The 26,537-nt window shown below is 33.8% G+C and overlaps 2 protein-coding genes across 12 annotated transcripts; both read left to right on the top strand.

The window, feature by feature from the left end:
* Window positions 1-328: 328 nt before the first annotated feature.
* On the top strand, window positions 329-10,862 carry LOC140880313 (probable 3-deoxy-D-manno-octulosonic acid transferase, mitochondrial). 10 transcript variants are annotated; one of them, XM_073284644.1, is made up of 14 exons: window positions 329-879; window positions 982-1,075; window positions 2,225-2,267; window positions 2,535-2,657; window positions 2,922-3,041; window positions 3,133-3,211; window positions 3,482-3,598; window positions 4,259-4,356; window positions 4,599-4,689; window positions 6,839-6,958; window positions 7,044-7,114; window positions 8,754-9,313; window positions 9,634-9,768; window positions 10,553-10,862. In XM_073284644.1, the coding sequence occupies exons 1-12, from the start codon at window positions 681-683 to the stop codon at window positions 8,931-8,933; spliced, it is 1,335 nt and encodes a 444-aa protein (XP_073140745.1). In that variant the 5' UTR covers window positions 329-680; the 3' UTR covers window positions 8,934-9,313; window positions 9,634-9,768; window positions 10,553-10,862. The 10 variants fall into 10 exon arrangements, with proteins under 10 accessions (XP_073140745.1, XP_073140746.1, XP_073140747.1 ...); XM_073284645.1 differs by lacking the exon at window positions 10,553-10,862 and having other exon boundaries at window positions 8,754-8,997; window positions 9,280-9,337; window positions 9,634-9,908; XM_073284646.1 differs by lacking the exon at window positions 10,553-10,862 and having other exon boundaries at window positions 8,754-8,997; window positions 9,280-9,313; window positions 9,634-9,907.
* A 1,580-nt stretch (window positions 10,863-12,442) lies between these two features.
* LOC140880037 (pyruvate kinase 1, cytosolic) lies at window positions 12,443-18,118 on the top strand. 2 transcript variants are annotated; one of them, XM_073284087.1, is made up of 16 exons: window positions 12,443-12,649; window positions 12,727-12,823; window positions 12,956-13,053; window positions 13,289-13,444; window positions 13,747-13,824; window positions 14,231-14,362; window positions 14,791-14,871; window positions 14,987-15,058; window positions 15,180-15,269; window positions 15,646-15,790; window positions 16,036-16,124; window positions 16,433-16,528; window positions 16,667-16,734; window positions 16,831-16,930; window positions 17,367-17,426; window positions 17,676-18,118. In XM_073284087.1, exons 1-16 carry the CDS (start codon window positions 12,581-12,583, stop codon window positions 17,826-17,828), a joined length of 1,584 nt encoding a protein of 527 aa, XP_073140188.1. In that variant the 5' UTR covers window positions 12,443-12,580; the 3' UTR covers window positions 17,829-18,118. The 2 variants fall into 2 exon arrangements, with proteins under 2 accessions (XP_073140188.1, XP_073140189.1); XM_073284088.1 differs by having other exon boundaries at window positions 12,508-12,653; window positions 12,729-12,823.
* Window positions 18,119-26,537: the final 8,419 nt, after the last annotated feature.

Genomic DNA, 26,537 nt, shown 5'->3' with positions numbered 1-26,537 from the left:
TCAAAATTTACATGCCTACGCAACATTTTAGGGATAATGGGCCAAAGCCCATTTCTTTGTTGAGACTAACGATAGCCTTACCCAGAATTTATTTAACGGGCAAACCAGAGATAATCCAGTAATGTTTTTTGGACAGGGAATGGGAAACCCCAAGTTGGGCCAGATAAAAAGGGCTGTGCTAGATAAATTACGTGGGCCTTCATATGATTTACGGGCCAAGGATAAAACGATTGTGTTATGTCTGGATTAAGGAGGCCCATAAAATACCATTCTTTTCTACCCCTGTACACCATCATTTGAAGTCTCTCCTTCTGAATCAATATTCAATTTCAACAATCAAGGCAGGCATGGACAAAAATTTAGCTAAGCTTAATTCTAATCTTTGTCGCGAAATTAGGGTTCGTGTGATGGCATCATCGCTAAGCAATTGTCCGGCGATGAATCTAAGAATTTAATTTCGTGGCGAATGCCGATTGTTGTTTAGACGGGCAATTTGATGATTTGTGTATATGTGGATGCATATACATGATGAAGTATATCAAAATCTCGAGTGTTAAGATACAATACGAGTACGAAGTAAGGAATCGAAGTGGAACATTTCTATTTTCAATTCCAAAATAACTGGAAAGATTTAGTGGAGAAAAAAGTTTACGAGGAAGAACCTGGCAAACATTCAATAAATGTCGAGTAACAGGGGCGTAATAGTTTACAAAATCTACAGAGCTCTAAGCTACGGCATATCGCCCTTGGTTCACCTCCATCTTTGGTGGCGCAAATTCCGAGGCCGAGAACATCCCTCCCGATGGCGCGAACGCCTCGGCATGCCCTCTGTTTGCCGCCCCAACGGTCGTCTTGTTTGGTTCCATGCCGTTTCATTAGGTAATCATGTCGCTGTTGTTTTTCTCTATAATCTGATTCTCAAGTGTTCTTGTTTTTTTTTTTTAAATTTTATGTTCCCATCTTATAATGATTGGTGAACAGGTGAAGGATTAGCCGCGATTCCTGTGATCAAGTGCTGTTTGGAAAGGAGGCCGGATGTTACTGTCTTGATGACGACTACGACAGCCTCAGCTTTGTAAGGATTTGCTGCGGTTGAATATTTTAAATTTTCTTGATTTTTATTTGAATATCGGAAATTTTTTGTTGTTATTACCAAAAAAACTTTTACGGCCTTTTTCTTGAAATATTATTGCTATTTGAATCTAAGTCTTGAAGATTTACGGTTAGTCGGTGCCTAATATAGAATATGTTTCTTTCTTGGAAACCGTATCAAATTATTGGGATGTAATTGTTGTATCCTATTGGTAAAATTTCTTCGATTGGTAATTGGTTTTGTGTATTAAAATTTTGCAAGAGTTATCTGGTGGTAGAATTTGATTTCGATTTGGTGATGAAATTTTTTTTTTCAGTGTTTTTCTATTAAGTATGATACAATTTTTCTTACTATGAAGCTGTGGTTCTTTTGTGTTTGGAAGAACTGATGTGACTGTTACTCTGACATTATTTTGCTACTTGAGAGTTGAGAAATGATGCATGTAATTGTTGAATTCTAGAGACTACACGGACAATTGGACACAAAGACTTGAATTTTAATGGAAACATCAACTGGGCGTTTGTCTTATCTTGACTTAGAAGCTGTGGGTAGGTGACACCTATTTTATTGATGATGATCACAAATTCACACATTTAATCACTGCCAATCCAATTTCATTTTGTTCTTCCTAATAATATTATTCAGCCAAGAATTACCAACAAATCTATTCTTTTTCTCGTTTGTATACATGCACATGTCGGTTAGTTTAGTTTTACTTAACACATGTACCTTCATGCAATACAACCTTTGTAATCTGCATTCCCTTCTGTCTTTTAGGCTGCACTTTGGTCAGTATTAAGTTAATAGAATTTCGACATGTATCAGTACAGCTTAACGAATGTAAGCTAGAATTTGGCTTGCGGGCTCCATCAGAGAACTGGCTCATTTCCGAAGGTTAATGGTTTTAAAAAATACTATTTTAATCAGTACCTTGTATATAGTCTTGACTTCAGAAAAATTGGCCAAAGCTGATCTTTTGATGAAATGTGAATGACTGATTTCCTGTATCAAATGACATTATTCACTTATGTTTCTCTATTATCCTCTTCTTCGATGATTTTGTTGAAATTCAGCATCTGAATGTCCATGCTCATTGTTTATTTAATGCACTTCTTGCCTCATCAATTGCAGTGAAGTTATAAAGAACATACTTCCTAGCAATGTCATTTATCAGGTACTGAAATTTTATATTTTTCTATATTTTCCCAGTTTAAAGCATTTTCTGGAGGCTTTTCAAGAATCTCGATCTGATTCTTATTCTTTATATTTGACTAAAACTTTATTCTGGACAACTATTCTTTGTCTAATAATCAAATTTACTCTTTCGTTATGGTTTTTTAAACATTTACATTTAGTGAAGTTAAGAGAGGGTGAATACTCGACAGTGTATATTATAGGAACAACAATACCCTCTGACCTTATCCTTGTGTATATGAAGTAGTATGCTCCACTGGATCTCCCTACTGCTGTGGACACTTTTCTTCACTACTGGAAACCAAATGCAATCATGCTTATAGAAAGTGAGTTATGGCCAAATCTCATTATGGGTGCTGCAAGAAATAATGTAAGCTATTCCATCCCATATCAATATATTCATTGTTGTTGTTCAATTAAGACACAACAGGTATTTTTTCTGTACAATGTAATCCAGATTAATTCTAGATGATCATAGATCATTTAAAAATCTTCTATTGTGCACCTTTTCTCAAGTTCTGTCACTTCTTTGGATAGCAAGAGGAATACGTTATCTTTTAAATTTGCTCCAGTGTCATGATGTAATCTTTGTGATTGTTTTTACTAATATTGTTGCCCATTAATTTCTGTTTAGATCGCTCTATCTTTGATAAACGGACGGATGTCTCAAAAATCTTTTCGGAATTGGTCTCGACCCTTGGTTCTTCCATTGATCACATTGATGCTGTCAAAATTTTCATTGATTCTACCATTGGTATGTAGTCAATAAATCATATTTATCTCGATGAGTTTTATATTTTTTTGTTATATTCTAACTGATTTCTTATTCTCATGTTGTGTCAAAGAGTACAACCCAAGGAATTCACTTTCAGCTGTTGCAAGCTACGCCATTTATCATTAACTTTTGTGGAGATCTCAAATTCGGTATGATGGTGTTTTTATTTAATTTAATTTAATTTCTTTTAAAATTTTAAATTATTGACGACAAAAACTATTTTGAATAGACCCTTCTATTAATGTTGACATATCGTCCCAGCTCTTGTATGATGTAGAGTCTACATTGATAAGATGTGTGATGCATTTTGGTGGCTGTATATTCTTGAATCGCATAATTAGGATGTCATGTCGCAATTGATTCTGTATTAAAATAATTCAGTTTAATCTCGAATCCATTTCTCGTTTCTTTGTTTTCAGCATTTCAGGATTTTGACATTTCGAAAAGAAATAAGAGAGATCTGGACGAGTTTCAAGCACAACTTATCAATAAAAAGGTGTGGATGGCTTCTTCAATTCACAAGGATGAAGAAGAAGGTAAACATTTGAAGGAAAAGATTTTGACGCCTTCTCAAATTCACCAAATCTTGACGTTTGTCTTAATTATTTTTGCCTTTTGAACTTTATTTGTATTACTATTTCAACAAAAAAAATATATTTTCTTGAAGCAAGCTTTATGCTTACTTTCAGACAATTAAGACGACTCAAGTTTCAGGACATAACTTCTCTAAAGAGGAATGGGAGACCTCTCAAATTCTTAAGCCATTACAAGAATACAAAAGGTTTATGATAGAAAATAATGAAGTAATGACAATTATAAAAATGTCATAATTTTTCAATTAATAATAATCATCAATGTGGAATTCAAATTTGGGTTTAATACCCATGTATATATTAATCAAGCTAACACAAAATTTCAAAAATCCTCACAAAGATCAGTCTTATCCTTGCTGTTGGCGCTGTCTTCATCAGAGATCGGTTTTACCGGTTATGATCTGATGTCTACCTTTTACGGCTCACCCAACCAATCTGATCATATGGCAGCGGGGTCATGGGTCACCAATCTGTGTACTTCTCACACGCAAGCATTCTTAACCGGACAAGATTGCTTTTAGTTACTTGTATTGAGACATGATTTGCTTGCCATCAAAAAAATTGCATGTCTTGTAAATTTAATGCCTGTGAAACTATCTACAGTCTTTATTGGAGCTCATAACAGCCTAAAGAAAAAGCATCCAGACTTGGTCACTATTATTGTGCCACGGCAACCACGGCATGGACAAGCTATTGCTCTGGTACGGTTTTATGGCCATAACCATTCATCTGATTTTTTTTTTTTCTCTTTTTTTTTTTTTTCATAACCATTCATCTTGAACTTACAGTAATATTATGTGCCTTTTTAGACGTGACTACACATTTTGAGCATTCTGCTTGGTCCTGAGGTGCCTTGGCATCTCATACGCTCGAAATTCCTATGCTCTTCTTGTACCAAATTTTAGTTAATTTCAACTTACGTGCTTTTGCTCTAATAATGCAGAAATTTCAGAAGGAAAAAGTTTGTGTGGGTCTGAGGTCACGTAATGATAAACTCACTGCTGGAACAAATTTATATGTGATCGACTCATTAGGTGTACTTCTTAGTGCTAATGGCATCCCCTTTTATTATTTTTTGCCTTTTTTTATTTTTTTATTTTAATCTGTGATCAGGTTATCAAACTTCATTTCTTTTTCTTTTTATTTTTTAATAATCATTATCTCATTTGATTATCATTACTTATCTAATTGACGTGAAGCATAACATGATGCATTTCTTTCTTTTCCTTCTTGACTGAAAAGCCAAACGACCATAAAATGAGCTTTACTAGTTTTTGGCTTTTTGTGACCTCTCTATTTGTTTAGTTTGTCTTGTGATACTGATCTTTGAAGTTCTGCTGGACAAATACGCACGCATATAGGATTATCTATCAATGTTAGATATGACATGAATTTGTCTCCAAAGCACTCATGATTTATCTATTTTCTTCTCATGGTGTATGTATGAGGGTAATATATAGAAAGAAACTTGGGGTTTTGCTTTTAGAGAATATTAGGGTAAGATAATATTTTCTTATTTCTTCATGGTAAGACAAAAGACATTATTTTAATTTATAGCCAGTGTTGTAAATGGCGGTAGGCGGTGGCCCGACCGCCTACTGCCTCGGTGGTTGAATTCTTTATACCTAATTATATGTTATCATGAAATATATGTATAAAATAAAGGCACAAAAAAGAACTAAATAAAACTATAAAAGTTCTGAAATTAGAACAAGAATTTATTAGAAATTAAAAGTTGTAACCTAGTGGGCTGGCTGAGGCGGCGGGTTTGAGGCGGATGGAGGTAGGGCTTGTGGCACTTGTGAGTGATTGGGTTGACTATTATATTTTGGAGAGAGGGTGTATTAATAACTAGGGTTTTTTTAAAAAAAATTTGTTGACTTTTTGACCGTCTAAAAACTCTAAACCAGCTCGCCTCGCCCGCCGCATCTCATCTTTGGCTGCCTACATAACCGCCTAGGGCAAAGTCGGTGCGGTAGATGGCCGCCTCCCGCCTAGGCACAGCCTAGATACGAGACTCAATTTTAGAAAAAAAAATGATAAACAAGCCCTCCTCCAAACCTTCTTCTTCCGAAAGTTAGATGATAAACAGAACCAAATTCATAAAAAGAAAATTTATATGTACCATATAATATATGGGTTTGCTATAAGGATTGTGACAAAAATTTGATACATAGAGCTATAACTGTTCAAATTCGAAAGACCAATTCTGTTAAACTGAGCATATTGACAATTGAATCTGTTTTGAGGGTAAATATTAGGATTTAAAATGGAAATTATGTTGCCATATTTATGGGAAGGCTGTTTAAATTTTGAAAGAATTTGACCATTGGGATCATATATGTTCAGATTGGATAAGTTGAGTAACCAAATTTCACAATTGTTAGCATGAGGATCAAATCTATTGTGAGGGTAAAAACGAGGGATAAATCTTTAGTTATCCCATTTTTCCCGAAAAAGTTCAACATCCAACAATTTTAGCGATAGGCTTTTTCAAGTCTGACCAATGCTCCATCTACAAGTCTGACTCGTTATTTTTTTTCAGAATTGATAAATTAAAGAGAATAAACACATTTGGACTATACTTTCAGTTACTAGTAGAATAAAAGTGTAAATTCAGCATCGGTAGCTAAATTAGGCTGCCACCATGGTGTTTCAATGATGTTGGCACCTTGGCGACTTGGATTTCATGCTCTTTTTTCTAGAAACCTGGAAGGCTTTGAAACTCTGAGAAAACATAGAAAGAGACCCAGGGGAAATATTTTTTCTAGATGCCTTGTTCATTCTTTAAATTCATATATATAAACATATACATGCATATATATATATAGAAATTTTCAGCTGCCCAACCAATGATGCTCAACTCGTCCCCGACCACTAAAACTCGGTACCGTGTTTTAGTGATGCGAAAAATAAAATAAAAAACTAAAACCCGGTACTGGGTTTTAGTGGTTGGGGACGAGTTGGGCAGAAATGGTTGGGCAGCTGAAAACTTTTCATATATATATATATATATATAAGTAGTGTCTCCTGAAAACAATTCGCTCAACAAAGGAGACACTTGCCATTTCAATGATGGACCAAGCATAGATTCTGGAATTTAGCAGTATTTTCACTTTTAAAATAATATTCATCACTTGCCATCACGGAGCTTTATAACAGAGTTTTCTACTTTTTTCCTAGGCGAGTTGCGAGAATTTTACAGGTTAACACCAATAGCTGTAATAGGAGGTTCGTTTTCACCAGGGTTAACAGGCCACAATATAGCCGAAGCTGCGGCAGCTGGCTGTGCTGTTTTGACAGGTGAATTCTTTTTTATATGCTTCATAGACTAGTTCAAATAAATAATTTTTCGACATTTTATTGTTTGGGTTCTTCTGTTAGTCAGGTTATCACATTGGTCATTTCAGACACATGGTTTTGGAAATGCAGCGATCAAATCCTCTCTCAGTAATACAGGTGTAGAGAATTGGTAGTAAACTTCTAATGTGTATGACTATATTCTTTTGCATCTACTTCTTGTATCATGTTTTGCCTTTGGAATCTAAATAGGGGTATCAAATTTTATATAAATCCCGACCCGTCCCGATTCCCAACCCGAGCCCGACCCGAAATTTTCCCGACCCGATTAATTTCGGGATCGGGATAGGCTACTCTTCCCGACGGGATTCCCGACCCGACCCGAATATAAAAATAATATTTTTTAATAATAATTTTTAATTAAAAAAATAATTTTTTTAAAATTTTATGTTTTAATATTAATATTTTTATAATTATATACCATATAATTTTTTATTATATTTATATTTTTTAATATTAACATCGAGTTATAAATTTTTATTTTGTTTTTTTATTATTATGAATAATTATATGTTATTAATTAAGTAGTTGTTTTAGTTTATTTATAATGTACTAAAAAAATGTTTTAGTTTTTTAATGGTTTTATATAAAAAAATTTAATTTATTTGTAATGTATTAAAAAATTGTTTGATTTTTTTCATAATTTTTTTAAAAAAATATTTTCATATAATTTTTTTAAAAAAAAATAATTCGGGATTACCCTCTCCCGACCCGACGGGATCCCGAATGTTCGGGATCCTGAACATTCGGGTTCAGACACTTTTCGGGTGCGGGATCGGGAGAAAAAAAAATCTCAATTCCTATCGAGACGGGAATCGGGTAAGGGGGTTACGGGACGGGTCCCGATCCGATTCCACCCCTAAATCTAAATCAGCTTTCATCATCAATGTTTTATTTTATTATCTGCTCAAGTAAATTTCTAGTTCCAAACGCTTTCAGTGATTTATATAAAAAATAAAGTGATGAACTATTGCTCATCATTTCATTTAATATAAGTAGCTAAGAGGCATATGCTTATTTATTTATTTTTTTGAAGGGTGGCACATGCTTATTATTTGAACCTTATGATTGGAAAGTGTGTATCAATTGACTTTTGTGTACTCTATCCAGGTAGACCAAATGACCTTTGTGAGACAAAATTTTATATTTATAATATATCTTGTTAAATGTTGATGAAGCAATGCCAAAGAGTTGAGCTGTTATCACAGATGGTCGTGGCACATGAAGGACTAGATTGCACAAATCGTCACTCTTTATGGCTAGGGAAACTCTAGTTTAATCACTAATTATCAGGAGCTGGTTTGATTTTTATGAACCCTCTGTATGGGTTTTGATGTGGGTAGTAGTGAGGTCACACTTTATCATAGCAACGCCAAAGAGTTGATATATATATATATATCCTTGGATATATTGACCAGCTATATAGTTATAATAGTAAAAGAAGCAGAGGTAGTACTGAATCGAACAGGACCATTCATCTGTATTCCCTACTTGGTGGAACTTCTGATTGATGCAATCTGTGAATCTGTATCATATGCTTGTTTATGTGATTGCATACCTTTGTTGAAAACTTCAGAGTGCCAAGTGAAAATAATGGTGTTTTCTGTAATTGTTTAATTATTTCATCATCCTCGTTTGGACTAATTAATTTATTGTGACCCAGGTGAAAATTTGCTTTACTTGCCCTTATATATTGGCGCATTGATGTGATGTGATATGTATGCTTTATTATTTGCAGGTTTCTGGTGAAAAGCTCGTAGAAGCTATTAGCAACCTCTTTGGTGATGCAAAACTTCTGGAAGCACGCCGTGAAGCTTCAATGCGAGCATATCATGATTTGTCCCGTGGAATTGTTGAAAACGTGTGGAGGATGCTGCAAATGAACATATATGAGCAACTGTGGAGAAGAGATGAATAATGCGGTGTAGAGAAGCTAAATGCGAATGAAAAGGCGCTGAACTAAAGTTCTCTCCACTTGTAGAGTAAGAAAATCAAATTTTCTGGTGCACAGAGAATTTTCACCCACTTTCCCTTGTTCACAAAGGAGGTTGTATTCCAAAATAGAAATAAACCTTGCTGCAAGTGCGTGTATACTTGCTTTCTTCCATTGTTTCCGCCATTCATGCATCTTTGGCGCCCTGAAATATATATTCAAATAAAATTGGAACTTTGCACACTTTTGACCACTGCTGACTGAGATTTTCTTCCCAAACCAACTCAACATTTTCTGTAATGGAATGAAATTTTTTCATATGTAATTTCAGAGACACGTCAGAACAGCGGATGAGGATATTGCAGGTGCTTTTATATGTTTTATTTGGAGTTAAGTTTTTTTATTTATTTGCTGGACGTGAATTTCAGTTTGCTTGTCTGTCATGGATGTGTTTAATGATAGCACAATCCTTTGGCCTATTTCTTCTAGAGAAATGATTCTACGAATTCTAATTGTGCATCTGGAAAACAGTTTGATTATAATTTATACGTTTATATTGGCAATGAGTTATTGTGAAAAGTAATGTATATTAACTATGCCCGGAAAACAGTGACTTGAAAGTGTTCCTCCTTTTTTATGTGAATCTCTAAACAGAGAGAACTTGACGGCGTTCGAATTTTCGCAGGGTGCTGCGGTGAAGCTGACTTTCTGTGTATTAAAGCTATGTATGTACGCGTACAAGACGAACAAAAAACCCCAAATTCCCCAGCCCCAAGTTTCGTAACCTTTTGTGAAAGAGGAGATTCAAGTAAATTGAACGGTATATTGCTTGGCAAGCCCTGGCGATCATTTGAGTCTTGTTTAATTCGTTTACACTTTACAGTTTTTGGCATAACCATTGCATATGCATGATAAATTTCGGGCCTTAGACTTTAGTTGATTTTTTTTTAAAAAAAAAAGAATGATCATAAACTGAGATCCTCCCGGCATAGATAAACCATAATGTCCCTCAAAACTCACTCAAACCAATTTAAAAAAATAAGTGCAAGTGCTAGCATTATTGATTTTCTATTTTATTTATTTATTTCTTCCACGTGGGTGTTTTCTTCAAAACGAGAGTGTCCTTGTGCTACTTGTACCTTTCACGGCCAAGACAACAACATTTTCACCAATTAATGCAATTGGGCAGACATGGACAAATACCACCAGTTATAAAAAAAAAGACAAGAATTGTCATATTTTAATTTAATTGTTTAGAATACGAAATTATTATTTAAAAAATACTTGTGGAACATGCGTCACCCACAAACTATTCACGAATGAACTATATTATTAAATCACAGGCAAAATGCCAATTTCACTTCGGATATCGGTAGTCATGTACTTTTTATTGACTCAACTATAATCTCGTGAGTCGTAATTATGTCTCGACGATTAATTTTACTTTTTTTTCATCAAAATCATATGGTATAAATTAAATTAATTTAATGATTGATATCATTGTTAAAATTTGCATAATTGCGTTACATGCACGGAAGCACATGTATTTGTCCATTATGCAAGAGTTTGGATGAATCAAATGCACATTTATTCTTTCGTTGTAGGGTGTCTAGTGGATTATGAAACCGAGTTCGAGAGTGGCTTGGCATGAAGAAGATCATGAGTTCACAACATTCTATCTTGCAAGCTTATAGGAGGCAGTATAGGGGATCTTCGAAAATAGCAAAGATGAGACTGGTAGCATTAGCAGCTTCTGTGTACCAGGTGTGGACGACACGTAACAGAGCTGCGTTCGAGGACATTAGCCCAGTTGTGGAAGAAATGTTCGCTAGAGTCTAGATTTTAGTTTTTAGATGTATTCCTTATGTTCCTCAAATAGACTGTGATTGATTGTGTTTAGGCATCCATGAGGATGGTGTCTATTTGAGATTGTGTATCTCTTGGGGATGCCCAGTGTATCTTGTATTTTTGCCCTCTTTTAATGAAGTCATTTTCATTAAAAAAGGAAGAAGAATAAGTCGAGGCGAGAGAGTCTCTCTATCCGCAAAACGAAATTGCCCGTTAAAAGTGCTCAACATTGGCGGCAATCGTCTCTAAGATATAACGACTTTGCGAACGAGATATATTAACACAGAAAATATCTCGAACTTCAGCGAACTAAAATATGCAAACAACTTTCTTTTGAGAGAGAGGGAGGAAATCGCAGCGAAAGCAAAAACTCTGATGTTTTACTTTCTCAGATGGTTTTTCTACGTTTCAGATGTTTTTCTATGTAGTTATACGTTATAACTGATCATATATATAGCCTAAGACTTCAACCAATACGTCTTATGGCCTAAGGATGCAATCCATGACAGAAAAAGCCAAAAAACAGATTCAACTTTTCGGATTGTAGGCGCTCGGTCGGTAGTTTCTTACCGATCGAGCGCACTAAAAAAAATAAATTTTATTTATTTATTTTAAACCAAATTTTATTCAAAAATAATAATTGATCATAAGGCCTTGCCTCGCCTAGCCGGCCGCGTGCGTTTGTTGCATCGATTAGCGTTTTGCCCCTTTACAAAACATCCGGTGCCCTAAGGGCCCAATCCCATAATCCAAAGTTGGATTATATAAGGTGAACAATACATTGAACATGTTCCAATGTGGGACAAAACAAAATAAGTTTTCTCTTCAATTTATTCACCAAATTTCAAATTTGTTTCAACACAATTCAAATAAGCCTTTCAAGCCCATTTCAATTAAATTTGTTTCAACACAATTTAAATAAGTCTTTCAAACCCATTTCAATTATAATTCATTCAATAACTTTTCTAATGTAATCATATAAAATTTCACAATGAAATTAGTCATTTAACATAATTTTGATATAAAAAAATAATAAAATTAATAGCCATAACATAGTTATACGATCATAATTGATTCAACAAAAAATAGATAACTAAAAATGTCACCCAATACATACGAAATTAAAATTGACATTATACCTAAATTATACTCATAATATATATTTTGCTCATTCAGTTTTTAAGTATCATGATGTACAATAATTTTCCAGTAGACATTCAAACGAATTTAAGCGAATAATAAAACAGATATTTTAATTGAAACTGATTACTTATTTTTATGAAATTATTATTTTTAGAGTTGAGTGAAAAAAAATATTATAATTGAGCTTGAATTTGAGACCTCACGCTATAATTGAGATCTTTTCATAAATTATGCAGATGAGCTATCTGTCATCGGCAATATTATTATTAGAATATATTGATTTGGACAAAGATCGAATAGATATTGCAATTTAGGGTATATATATAAAATGATATAATTAATATAAGAATACTGTGATGTGAATTGTGTGTATTTATTTATTTATAATTAATAATTAATTAGTTCAAGGAGGTGGTAGCAAATTGAGATATTCTTTTTAGACCAAATTGAGATATTCTTTTAGGGTAAACAAAAAATATATGTAATCAGCCCTTGTCTTCCATCAATAATAATACTTTATTAAAGAGTTTCTGATCTTTAGGTTCTCTCTATTAGCTCTCCTTTCTCTGTTCATTTCTGGACAGAAGCTAGAACAAAACCAACATATTCCAGATTTTGCTAAGAGAATTCAGCAGGAAAACATGCATTCGAGCCACTTGCTACTCGAGGAGCCAATTCGGATGGCAACCATTCTCGAGCCATCAAAATATGTGAGTTTTTCTTCTTCCAGATCTGTGTTTGTGTACGTGTTTGTGTTTCGCTAAAAATTTTCTGCGCGCGCGTACAGAGTTTTTTTCCGGCCATGGCGAAGATCGTGGGGACGCTGGGACCACGCTCTCGATCCGTCGAAGTAATTTCTGATTGTCTAAAAGCTGGAATGTCAGGTAATTGAATTAACATACCTTTTTTTTGTTTTTGTTTTTGTTTTTGTTTTTGTTTTTGTTTTTGTTTTCTGTTTTTGTATACTGACCTTCTTCGAATGCTTCTCATCGTTATTATTACGATTTGATGAACAGTGGCTAGATTTGACTTTTCATGGGGGGATGCTGAGTATCACAAGGAGACGCTGGAGAACTTGAAGATTGCTATTAAGAGCACTAAAAAACTCTGCGCTGTATGTACATATTTTTTTTTTGTGTGTCCATAATATAAATCATGGATCGAACCAAATATAGGAGCACAGTGGGTTGGTTAATAAAAGCCCAGCTAAAGCTTCTTAAATTCTTTCTGATGCTACAAAGTATCCGTATGCAAATTTTTTAGCCATGTTTGTGATTTCGCAGAAATGTTTTGGTTTAAATTGTTCATTGAAAATGCAAAACATAATACATTAGTTTTTAACATTTTAGGTCATGCTGGATACTGTGGGCCCTGAGTTACAAGTTTCTAATAAAAGTGAGAAAGCTATAACACTTAAGGTTGATGAGAAGGTTACTCTGACTCCCGATCAAGGTCAAGAAGCATCATCTGAATTGTTGCCTATCAACTTTACTGGACTGGCTAAGGTTAATTATTAATATACTGATTACTGCTATGTCATTACTACCGATTATTTCTTAATTTTCCTAAATCATGTTGTTTGCATATGGCTTTATCGATGATTGCAAATCTTATTGAGCAATTGACTCTCACATTACCTCTTACCTTATTTTTGTTACGTATTGGCTCATCATAAAGAAATTTAAATTCGTGTGGCTGTATCAGAGTCATTGCGTTGAACCTGACCTAACAGTTTCAGAGATCGAGTTTTTCTGGTTGGGTTTTTTAGATTAGTTTGATCTCTTATGATAAATTTATTGATTGGTAGGCCGTGAAGAAGGGAGACACCATTTTTATGGGGCAATACCTATTTACAGGAAGTGAAACGACTTCTGTTTGGCTGGAGGTATGAAGCCTTAAACTTGGTTTGTTGACAGTGTTGGATAATTTTTCGCAACTCTTAACCTTTTAATGCTCCTCATTTTTTTGATTTCTTTTTCTTTATTTTTACATTGTATTTTCTCCTTGAAACATTTTGCCAAACATGAAAAAACCTCATATGCATGCAAAATATCTAACCTGGATCGAGAAAAAATAAAAAAATACCGGTTGTTTATTTGTGTTTAATTACTTCAAGCATGTGCTTTCTTTGATTCCTCTTGTCTTCGTTTGTCATGCTCGAACATCTCCTTAATCACTAATACAACAGTTGACATAAATGTAAATTCTGAGATTGCCTTATGTTATGGATAAATTTTCGGATATTTTCTTTTCATTGCTTGAAATTGAAATTGGAGGATTTGGCTGCGCAGGTAGATGAAGTACATGGAGATGACGTGGTTTGTGTGATCAAGAATTCTGCAACCTTGGGGGGATCATTGTTTACATTGCATGCTTCTCAAATTCGTATAGACCTTCCTACTCTATCTGACGAGGACAAGCAGGTGACCTTCCCCCTAATTTGTGCTATATAAATATAGGGATTTGTCTATTGTATCCACGAGGGAGAATTTTGAGTGGTTAGTCATTGGACTTCACAGTATATTGTTACCATTCTTTTGGTCTAGTTTTTGTGTGTCACACTTACTCCAAAAGAAATTGTAAGAATGACGAAGAGTGTGTAACGACTAACACTAACTTTTTGCCTTTGATTCTACATATGAATCAAACTATTTAAACCAAAATAAATTACTGTGGCATTTAGATTCATCACTGTGATTAACATTTGATATCAACCAAAACAATTAAAACAGTTGCATGAAAGCTTACACGGCAGAACTTCATTGTCTTGTATTTCTCGTCATGCTTGATTTTACCCATTCCATTTGTTATTTAATTTTATATTTCTAGTAATCTTTTTTTTTTAAATCAGGTTATCAGCTCGTGGGGTGTTCAGAATAAAATAGATTTTCTATCTTTGTCATATACACGTCATGCAGAGGATGTTCGCGAGGTAAAATTTAAAAGGTCAAGAGAGCTTTTTGATTTGTTTATTTTGTGAGTGTGTCTCTTTTGTGTTCTTCCAGTCATTGGTTTCCTGGTTGCTAATACTTGTCTAAAAAATGCAGGCTCGCAACTATCTATCCAAGCTTGGTGATCTTAGCCAGACTCAAATCTTTGCTAAGATTGAAAATGTAGAGGTGAATATTGAAGGCTATGTTTAATTCTCTATCTGAAATAGTGGAGGTTTTGCGTTTCCTTTTGTAAATGAGACACTCTGGAAAACTCAACAGCGTGCTTTTTTGGCATCCCCATTTGCAGGGTTTAACCCATTTCGATGAGATTCTACAGGAGGCAGATGGCATCATTCTTTCTCGTGGGAACCTTGGTATAGATCTCCCACCTGAGAAAGTAAGAGGTTATGATTTTACGAAAACAGCTTTGTGGGTCGCCAATGCTGTATTTTGTTTTTCTTAATAGTTCTGTCATCTGTGCCAGTTATTCAGAGGACGATTCATTGTTTGATAATATTCAATTATGCTCTCAAACTTTTCTTATATTGTTCGAATCTTGGTCCTTCATTTACTACACTACCCTGCAAGGAGAATCTCTTTTGAGATAATGTATTTGATGAAAGTCCTTTTTGCACCACAAATCAGTTAATGCCATGTGAATACGTGGTTACTTCTGTTTATAGTTATTTGGTTTTGTTTCCGCTGTTTTCAGTATTTGAAACTGACTCACCTTCTTAAAATATTTAGCAGCAGCTCATTTTCTTTCTTTGCAGGTGTTCTTATTTCAGAAGTCTGCTGTTTATAAATGTAACATGGCTGGAAAGCCTGCAGTTGTTACTCGGGTCGTTGATAGTATGACTGACAATCTCAGGCCTACTCGTGCTGAGGCAACTGATGTTGCTAATGCTGTTTTGGATGGTTAGTCTCTGGCTAAAATGCTTGATGAGAAGTTTGTGTTCTTGCCTCAATTAATACCACTTTCTTTCATTAGCATTTATGTGTTTGAGGTTTTGATGTTGGATTCAAGGGATATGTTGACCGGGTTCGTATTTTGTAGCTCATTATTATGCATGTTTGTTCTAACCATTATACTTTATTTGTCGATGTTTGAGCCTGTCTATTTGTCAACTGAACAAGGTCAACACGAAATGATCATATTTCAGGATGTGATGCAATTCTTCTTGGCGCCGAAACCTTACGTGGACTATACCCTGTCGAAACAATTTCTACTGTTGGCAAAATTTGTGCTGAGGTAAAACCTTATATGCGTGTTGCCACTGTCATTTAAGTTACGTCCAGTTTGTGGTTTTATATAAGTTGATATTTAATTAAGTCCCCTCTCCCTCTTATTTATTAATTTCTGGGTTGGGAATGTTTGTGCTTCAAGTTCTCAATTCCAAGAGTTTACAAAATACTTTTTCGTGCACACTACTTGTTAACAATAATGTTGTTCTGTATTCTCAACAACAAAAAAAAATGGTTCTTTTGGTAACTTTTAGTGTCGTACCAAACCGTTAAGCATTAGCTAAATATATTATCCGTTTTCCACATTATTCCCAGGCAGAGAAGGTATTCAATCAAGACCAATACTTCAAGAGAACTGTAAAATATGTTGGTGAACCCATGACTCACTTGGAATCCATTGCTTCCTCCGCGGTAAGAGTAAATGTTATAGAAGGATGAGAAGAAAAAAATATAGAAAAGGAAAACTGATTAGATAAATTTTGTTGTTGAATTGCTACTTTAAGCATATGCCTAGGATTTAATGAATAAATTTCTGCATTTCATCTTTAGGTTCGAGCGGCGCTGAAAGTGAAGGCATCTGTTATCATATGCTTTACCTCTTCTGGAAGGGCAGCAAGGTTCAGTATATTTTGTGAATGAATCCACAATTAATATCCTGAAATGTTGTGAAACTACTGTTCTAAATTTGACTTCACTCTGTCTTGTTTATGCAGGTTGATAGCAAAGTATCGACCGACCATGCCTGTTTTATCAGTTGTCATTCCTCGGCTCAAGACAAATCAACTGAAGTGGAGTTTTAGTGGTGCATTTGAGGTATGTCCTTTAACTCTACAACTCAACTGTGTCGACTTCATGTTGATGGCTCTATTCCCAACAGGAGAAACGTGCTTTTATTTTCTGGTTTGACCGTCGGATTTAGATTTTTGTTATGGTCACCGCGTCAGTGCGAAAGGATTTAAAAACTCTACACAGTCTTTCGGGCATTATATTTTATAGATCTGATACAAGAACATTGGTACTCCAAGAAATATATTTGTTTCCGGTTCATTTAATGTGTCTGAAATACTAATGTCTTGCACCATAAACAACATAGTTTGTTCTCATCCCCCATCTGCGAGGTGATCAGTGTGGTGTTCCACGTATTCTCTCCATTTGCACCATTATTTTTCTTCACTATTTATCACCAGATATTTTTAGTCATATGGGTACGTTTCAGCTGATGCTGATGGATGTAATTTTGAATTTTCAGGCAAGACAGTCACTCCTAGTTCGTGGTCTTTTCCCTCTGCTTGCTGATCCTCGACATCCTGTGAGTTTCTTACACCTTTAGGTGGTGCCGTATTTTTAGTTTGAAATATCAGCGCAGACAATTATATCATGTACCAGAGACTTATGTCGCTGTTGACACCGTGTTATTTTCTATGGCATCATTGGGTAGTTCAGTTTATCCTTTGGTGTGCACTCCTGGTTTCTTCATGATACAAACACCCGATTTGGCATATAGAATTTTGATTAATCAGCTTGATGATGCTTAACTAAATTTGGCCTATATTTGCAGGCTGAGTCAACGAACGCAACTAATGAATCAGTTCTGAAAGTTGCACTTGATCATGGAAAAGCCTCGGGGGTGATCAAGTCACATGATCGAGTCGTGGTCTGCCAGAAAGTTGGGGATGCATCTGTAGTCAAGATTATAGAGCTTGAAGATTAAATTATTGTTCTGTAATATATTTTTGAGCGACGTGAGAATCTCCCTCTTCTTTTCTTTTTTTAGTGCCATGAATGATCATAATCTGCAGTACCCATACATAATAAACAGGGATTTTGATGAATATCCCGTAGTTTTGACAATTAATTATGTACCTTATTCGGCGATTTAATCATAAGATGGGAAACTGTAGTTTTGGAGAATCAATTTGGAGCCTCTCAGGTGTTTGATATTTGTGTAATTTGTGAACTTGGTCTATGAAACTTCAGTGCATCAATTGAATGGTTTGCTTGCTTTTTATATAGGGTGTACTTGGATTTCAAATCAAAATCATTGTTTGGAAGAATTATGTTCTCTGGATTTCGAATCCGCACATTTGTTAATAAATATGTAGTTGTAATTCAAATTCATCCTTTTAAATCAAATCTTTAATCAAGGGCTACAACCTTATACAATTTATCCTTGTTTTATTGCAAAAATGTCACTCCTTATTTCGATATGTTTCTTTCCATTGAATCCAAAAACAAAATCAGGTATCCACCTGTTAAAACTTAAAACTCATTAGAAATGTTAATGAACGATCAACTGCTAACACAACGAAATCAACAAAAAGTCAAACTTCACTATACTATAATTTTTTTAAGATCTCTGATTGAAGCATTGGGTTTAGTACATGCCGTCCGCTACCCTGCGGGTGACGTGTAATTCCATGATTGGTAAAAATTAGTGGGTCTCACGTAAGGCCCACTGATTTTAACCAATCATGAACCGCCACGTCACCCGCAGGGCACTACCCTGCTAGTAGCATCGACTCACAATTTTATAAAAGATTCAGAACAAGCAACATATCAAACACCCATAGTTACAAAATCAATTCGAATATATGACTAAAATCTTATTGTCATCCTACATATTGCTTAGTAAAAAATAATTACACGACTACGGCATAAAACATCATAATTTATCAAGTAAAATGACGAGTTTGTATGCATCTCTCATACATGTTCGTTAAAATGGTAGGATTGTCTACAATAATCATAGATGGTTAATTTATTTTTCTTTCTAACTCATATATGATATACATCTTTCTTTTCTCCCCTTGGAAACAAAAAGAGCCCTCGATTTTGCTCAAAATCCTACACAACCATTACATTAAACAAGTTAAGAACCCTAGTACATGCTTCAATTCAAAGATACTGGATTGGAGAATACAAACGGTGAAAATTAAATAAAAGAACCTGTGAAATACAGTATTTTGCGTGAGTGTAAATAATCGTAGAGCTGAAAAAAAAAAAAAAAAACCTTCAGCTATCCACGTCGTCTAATGGGAATGGGCTAAAATTTTAAAAGCATAATTTTGGGTTTCCAGGAAAGCCCAATTCGTGTTCTTACTTTTTTTTCTTTAAAATCTCCAAGAATCATCTATATTAATTTTTGTTTGTTATCGAATATTGAGAGAATAAAATTTTTAAGATTTATAGAATTTATCGATGTTTATGATAATGTTGAGTTAGATGGAAATACAATTTGAGTGGTAATCAATTTACTCTACAAATTTATAGTTACTCGACTCGGATCACCTACTAAACAAAAACTTAGGCATTTAATTATTTTAAACAGAAAACATAATCAGAGTTAATTGTGGAACTGATTAATAAAATAACAATCCGTAAAATACAACTGGAATCAAATGAAAAACACAAGATTAATTGAATAATACGACCCAATCGAATAATTCAAAAACCACAAATTCAACCTAACTAAGCCACCGACAACCTCTGCACCCAGGCCTTAGTCACCGGCTAAACTATGGTCCAACTCCAGAACAACCTTCAATTGCCCCGTTGAACTGTGTGTCCATGGTAAAACACTGACGTGAGCGACACTTGCTTAGTACGTAAATACGAGTATTCAAACTAACATGATGCATACAAATGAAATGACTTGATGTACAAGGTAACAAGAACAATCATGCTCAGACTAGGTGTCAATGAGTGTGTAATACCATCTGTGAATCCGATCGCGGGGTAGTCACACACTCATTTAGATCACCGTAACCTCGGTCTCCATCATCATGGTATCCCCCGGTGTTCGTATATAACGAAAGTATAGGACTGAGCGACCTTACTAGAACGACTTATCTCGAAGGAGATACATGCTCAACATAATCTATGCACATGCAACATAATATAATAAAGCAGTAAAACATTTATCATGACACATAAATGCAACACATAAGCATGCATACTAGCTGACAATATGAGTAAGTACTTACATACCTCAACTACTAGTCTGCGTAAAAAAAAAAAAAAAAACTACTCTGCGTTATAAGTTTCTATAGTCCAACACTACAAGCCAAGTGAAAATCATATCACTAGTCACTAGTAATGATATAAAAGTTTTAACTAGACTAATAGTTACTTTCAATAGATACTAAAAGACTAGACTTATATTTGTGTCTGTCGTCGATCCGCTGATGTCAAGAGACCACAACTTGAGAATAGCTTCACTACAATCCCTGAGGTCTCTTGCTAGTGCCCGACCCTCGAGAATATGGTCCAACACCCTAAAAAATATACACTGTATTTTTTTGATGGAAATTACGTACCTCTGCGTTTAATTTTTTGAATATGCGGCAGAGAAGAAGGGAGGCTGTGAATTTGCAACAGTTTTGCACACGATTGCATTGGCGACGGTTTTTCGAAAACCGTCCCATTTTGCGACGGTTTTGATATAATCGTCGCATAATTTGCTACGGTTTTTAAAAATCGTAGCAAAAACTCCGTTTTTTTTTTGTAGTGATACTCGCCTCAATATGCTTCGGAGATTTTTAAAAATCTTCGAACTCAAATCCATATCTGAAAAAGCTCCCACATACCCACTTCGTTTCGGGTTTTTCTTGCGGGTCCTTGAATCGTGAGAAAAATTATCATCCTTAATTTCAAGAGGTTTCATGTCATATAATTTCAAAATAACTAAGTATTCACGTTAATAATTTCCCGATATTTTATTTTCTCACACAAGACAATGTTATGGCATGAATGATGAATAGAACCATGTTATATTATTCAGGAATAAAATCCAAGTAAATTATTAACAACAAAATAATCCTTCTTATCATAAAGAACAATTTCTTTTTAGCATTTGAAGTATTATATTAGAGTATATACAAAAACATATTGTTTATAATTTTTAATTTTTTTTTTGAATGTATCGTAAGAAAAATGTTTAATTTTTTTTAACAAATTTTTTTTTCTAATATAAATTAATCATTATAAAATTAGTCTAAATTAAATGTGAAAATAAGTAGTTCTGAAATCCAATAATATATTACGGAAAACAGAAAGTACGAGACTGCAAACTTTCACATTTCAAAATTATGCTAATTAATAATTTTTAAAATCATTAATATTTTTAAAATCCACGATTTTTCATTTTAAAGCTAATTAATTACAGATAAATCTTAAAGAAAGAGTCAGAAATAATTAAGAATTATACACAATGTTCTAAAAAGCTTGATTAACCCTCGCTTAACCTTGAAATTTCTCTAAAACACTTTTCTTCGGCCAAAAGCGGTAAAAAAGGGTCAGACATAGATTGACTATGTCAAGTGTCATTAAATATGCATAAATGTGATTTTTATAAAAACAAAATTGATTAATAAGACGAAAATAGATCATAAATTAGCGTTTTTACTAGTGAGTGATTGTTAGCAATGTTAAAAATGTATAATATTGTATGACTAAGTGTAGCGATGATGTGAATGCATAACATATTGAGGAATTTTACAGCTAATGTTTTAAATTTGACCAATTAATTTAGTTTATGTTCGATGATACTGAATATGAAATGAATGATGAAATAAATTGAATTAGAATCTGACAATGAATTAATGCATTACACTTGATTTGTTTGAGATGACTAAAATTATAGTTTAAATTAAAAAAGTTTTTTTACGCTTAAGAATACGCTTAAGCTCGCAGTAATCGCACTTAAACTTAAAAATCTTGAAACTTGGCTCTCACACTTCGACACGCTTCACGCTTTTTAGAACCTTGATAATTATACACATACACAAACATCTAAAAGGATGAGTTTGTGTCAGGGCGTTGTGGGTTCGAGTACAACTGGGCTTGTGTCAGCCCAAATATCTTTTGACCCCAACCACAGTCTTTTTCAGCCCACGAAACAAAACTGCAATCCCATCCAAAAGGAATCCAATATCAGTTTGCCTTTTTGTTTTACAATGTAGGAGAGAATGTATAAAGATCCGAATTTTCACCTGAGGAATTAATATATATGTCTGTCTATTTAATTATACATTACGACACTTTGCTCGCGACACGCATCCATGTCCAATGTCCCGACCACATATGTCGGAAATTCCAAGCTTTTGTTTCGTGTCCTTTCATTGTTATTATTATTATATTATATTGTCTTTCTTTCACCGTCCACTGCAAATTTAGCCTCACAAACAAACACAAATCCAAGCTTCCTTTATTGCGCTTTTCTTTCTCTTTTCCTTTTTTCCCTGCCCGAGACTCCGTTTAATTTTATGATACGGATATCATGTCATAAGTCGACTCAATACGATCTCACGAAAACACAGTCATCATGAAGTCCATTTAAGAGTTGAAAGGCCCAATGTCTAAGCCCATGGGAGATTTTTTTCGACCTACTAGTTATCCACGAGGTTGTCTCCTCGTTTCAAATTTTGACTTTTTGCGGAGTCGTACGATTACAATTACATCTTTCTTTTTAAGGGGATTCTATTTTTTTCTTTTTCCATATATCTTCTTGTAGTCTAAAATCTATGTGTGAGAATTTATGAATGCACCGTCTAAATGGTTAGAATCTTGTTATATAACTAAGGAAAAAAGTGACCATTTAACTTGATTCTTTTGTACCTAATTCAGTGAACAACTGGATATGTAAGACCTAGTTCTTGCCTTATAACTAGACTTGCTTGTCTCATGACTAATTTTATTGTTATTATTTTTAAATAAGTAGAAAATATTAGCTTTCAAAATATGTGAGCTAGCATTTAATTATCACAGGTGCAAATTTTTTTATAAAAGAAATAAATAATGAAAAATGTTAGAAACGAGAAAAACTAATATGTGAGCATTAATATCAAATATTGTTCTATATTCATATTGTATCACTATCACATCCATGTTCTCGTATCTGAATCCGTACATTTATTTATCGACTAGACATACATACATACCTACGTACATACATGCATGCATACTCGATAGCATAGTACGTACTCGGTACTCATCGAGTAGCTCATGAATCTGACCCGGCTCAATCCGAACCAAACTCCAGTCGGGTTTGGAACTGAACCCACCATCACACCCTAGCTACTCATACAGTATATATATGTTTGAAAGCTGCTAGCTAGAATTAGCTAGGTCTGTGAGTGATATATAATGAGAATTGGTGATTTTTATATGAGACATGGACAAGTGTATATCTTTCTGGTGGTTGGGTGATTGAAGTACTCACTCTATGTATGTACTTTCAATTAACATTAAGTAATGTCTGCGTCATTTATGAATTTAACAGTTGGTGTGTATGCATATATATACGTTGCATAAAATAATCACTCGTAGCAGCTAGCTAGCCACATGCATGTCCGTAATCGATCCGTCCTAGTCGGTGCTGCCTAGTGTTTGCAAGTCTTCATCATCGGCCTATACTTATGGAGGCACCGGTTTCTCGAGCCACATGCATGTTTCGGATGGGAGTCATGCAAGAAATATACCGAAACGACGCGCGTATGATGAATCAACTACAAATTTTGGCCAATTATGTATATAGTTGAAAATGATGTTATGCCAATGGCCATTCATGTGTCTATATATACGTTGAACATATAAAAGTGTCACCATGGATTAATATACTTATGTAAAAGTATTTAACAAGGTATAAATAAATAGGATCCATTTTGTATCCATTAAACATAGTACATGCATGTCCACAATCGTTTTCAAATTTGAGATTCATTTTGAAGATTAGTAGCCCTAGAAGCGTTTAAATAGTACTTGATATTAATTAAGATAAATAGTATGTTAATTAGAACAAAGGATTAATAATCTTTGTCTACTAGTGGAGTCAACTAAATACAACTCATGAATGTTAGGAGGGATGCATGTATGTATTAAACTTGTTCGTTGGGGGTTGAGGGTAGTATTAATGAATTGTTCTTAATTATAAACTTTATTTCATCACCAAACCAGTAAATTTTTTCAAATTTTGCATCCCGTTGTGTTCATATATGATGACGTATATGCGCGTTCCACATTTAATTTTGCTATATCATTTCTATTTTGAGCTTTTATGAGGCGAATAAAAACTGACCAACAATATGTGTATAAGCTCAAAAGGTTATTTTAGGTCCATAATTAATTTTTGTGTAAAAACATTTTTTTAATATGTTTTAAGTGTGGACTTGTAACTTGTAAGATCTAGGTTTAAAAGAAAAGATATATATATCCACTTTTAAAGTGTATTTATTTCTCTTTATTATCTATCAATGCGCAAGTTATTTTATTGGTATTATCTATTTTTAGGACAATAGGAAATCTATCTCCAAAGCAATATCTTTCATTCATGAAGATTAATGATAGTTAGCATAATTACGAACGTCATCATTGAAAAACAATTTACGGGAATTGAAAAAAAAAATGACTAAAGTAGAAAGGTTGAGGATGTTATACAAACCAATTTAATTAATGTAATAATGTTAGTGTATAAATTAAACCCGGTCAAAAATTGTATCACTCCAAAAAAAGTTTTCCATATGAGTGGTATAAACTCACGCGTTAATAAGCTAATATTCATGCAACATAGTCGATCGTTAACGTCCACGACGAGTCACTCTAGATATTTTCGTTCATTCTGCGGAGCTTTAGTAAGAGCACAAATTTAAAAATATTATATATCGTTGAGCATCTCCTAAAATTTAAAAGGATACTCAACAAGGATATATATATTTTAAAATATAAGAAATGAATAATAAAAAAAGATAAATTATTAAATATGGTATATTAAAATTCTTGAATTTATTAGATTTAAATGAGGTCGATGGGTTTTCAATAAAACTATAAATTTTTTATGAATTAAATTGCAATTGAAGATCCAATAACTCGTCCTCTTTATTTACATGAATCACAATATGTAACAAATATTTTAAAATAATTGAGTTAATAGCAATTTAAGAGCATATATAGGCGCCAATTTCATGGACCATTTCATGTTATCTGCTCGGTATATTAAAAAATCATATAATTGAGATTGAATTTAATTTATTTATGGAGATTAATTAAATAAAAAAACACGTGTTCGGTTTTAATTTACTTAATCAATTTAATTAATTGGTGTTAGGGTACAACTAGGTAGGCAATTGCACCATCCGTTTTAGTAGTTGTACAATAAGACGAGCCCCCCCCCCCCCCCCCTACGGAAACGGCGTGCCCCCAATTTGAACGGACAAAAGGCTTAGGGATCGGCGCCTTCATGCCTTCGGCTACCTATTTTATTTCATTTCTTCTTGGTATTATTAAGGTAGTGTTGCGTCAATACTCCAAATAGAAAAGAAAAAATAAATGTCATAAATCAAAAGATAAACAATTATATTTTTGTAAAAGTGATTAAATTATAAATTATGAACGAGCAGAAAAATATCAGAATTGGATACATAGTGTTTAAAAACAAAAATAAAAAGTTGAAATCAGATATTGATAGTGTTTGATAAATACGTTATTCTATTATTAATTTTTTTTTACTATAATAACTTCTAGAGAATCAAAATCGCAATAGGACCAACTTTTGGATTTGAATTAAATTAAGCAGAAGCTAATACAAAATTTGTGTTAATTAAGAAACACACAAAACAATTTTTTTAAGCAAAGAACCAAGAATGTCTTTTTTTATGATGTAGGAACCCGCATCCGCTAACTTTTAGTGCGTACTGAGTAAGCCCTAAATTACCGCAATAACCTGCAAACCACGCTAGTCACCTAAACCCCCGGACTATCTTGTTTTTAGTTATTACAAACAGTCTTTGACACGTACTGAAATTTGATAACGTAGGAAACAAAACCGCAAAAAAGCGAACACACAAGATCAAAACCGTGATTGTCGCTAATAATAATTGAACTTGAGTCATTATTTTATGGAAACATTATTTTTTTAGTCATGTATGTTTGTCACTTTGCGATTTTGGCATTTTATATTTTTAAATTTTAGTTTTAGCCCGCTATCTTTATTTTTTTAGCACTTTCAGTCCTTTTTCTAATGTGCCGCTGATGTGACATCAATGCAGTGCTGATGTGGAGCTGACGTGTATAGTTTCACGTAAGCATTTTTGAATAAAAAAGACTGAAATTGCCAAAAATTTAAACATATAAGACTAAAACTGAAATATGAAAACATAGAGGACCAAAACCACAAAGTGACAAACATAAAGGACCGAAATTGCATTTTTTTTCCTTATTTTATTTACGAGTGGCGCATCAACTTGCTAGGAATGTGATTCATTAATCTAGTTCTAATATTGAGTGGCTGTGTACGGGATTTCCTTCTTGGTTCACATATATATCTTGTATCAATGGACAGTTTCATTTCTTAATATATTTAGCTTTTCAATCCCAAAAAAAGGGTATATATGAATAAGAGCAAATAAAACATCAATCTACGAATATG

The sequence above is a fragment of the Henckelia pumila genome, chromosome 2 (genome assembly GCF_033568475.1).
Source record: "Henckelia pumila isolate YLH828 chromosome 2, ASM3356847v2, whole genome shotgun sequence".
In the NCBI taxonomy this organism is placed as follows: Eukaryota; Viridiplantae; Streptophyta; class Magnoliopsida; order Lamiales; family Gesneriaceae; genus Henckelia; species Henckelia pumila.
Note: the sequence above shows the minus strand (reverse complement) of the source record. Positions and strands in the feature narration are given on the sequence as shown.

What these genes read in the sequence shown, in the direction of transcription:
- LOC140880313 (XM_073284644.1), top strand. Translation starts at nt 681, where the DNA reads ATGTCGAGTAACAGGGGCGTAATAGTTTACAAAATCTACAGAGCTCTA. An exon ending in GTTCCATGCCGTTTCATTAG is followed by an intron (nt 880 to 981) that starts GTAATCATGTCG and finishes ATTGGTGAACAG; the next exon opens with GTGAAGGATTAGCCGCGATT. An exon ending in TTTCATTGATTCTACCATTG is followed by an intron (nt 3,042 to 3,132) that starts GTATGTAGTCAA and finishes GTTGTGTCAAAG; the next exon opens with AGTACAACCCAAGGAATTCA.
- LOC140880037 (XM_073284087.1), top strand. Translation starts at nt 12,581, where the DNA reads ATGCATTCGAGCCACTTGCTACTCGAGGAGCCAATTCGGATGGCAACC. An exon ending in ACTTTACTGGACTGGCTAAG is followed by an intron (nt 13,445 to 13,746) that starts GTTAATTATTAA and finishes ATTGATTGGTAG; the next exon opens with GCCGTGAAGAAGGGAGACAC. An exon ending in CTAAGATTGAAAATGTAGAG is followed by an intron (nt 15,059 to 15,179) that starts GTGAATATTGAA and finishes CCCCATTTGCAG; the next exon opens with GGTTTAACCCATTTCGATGA.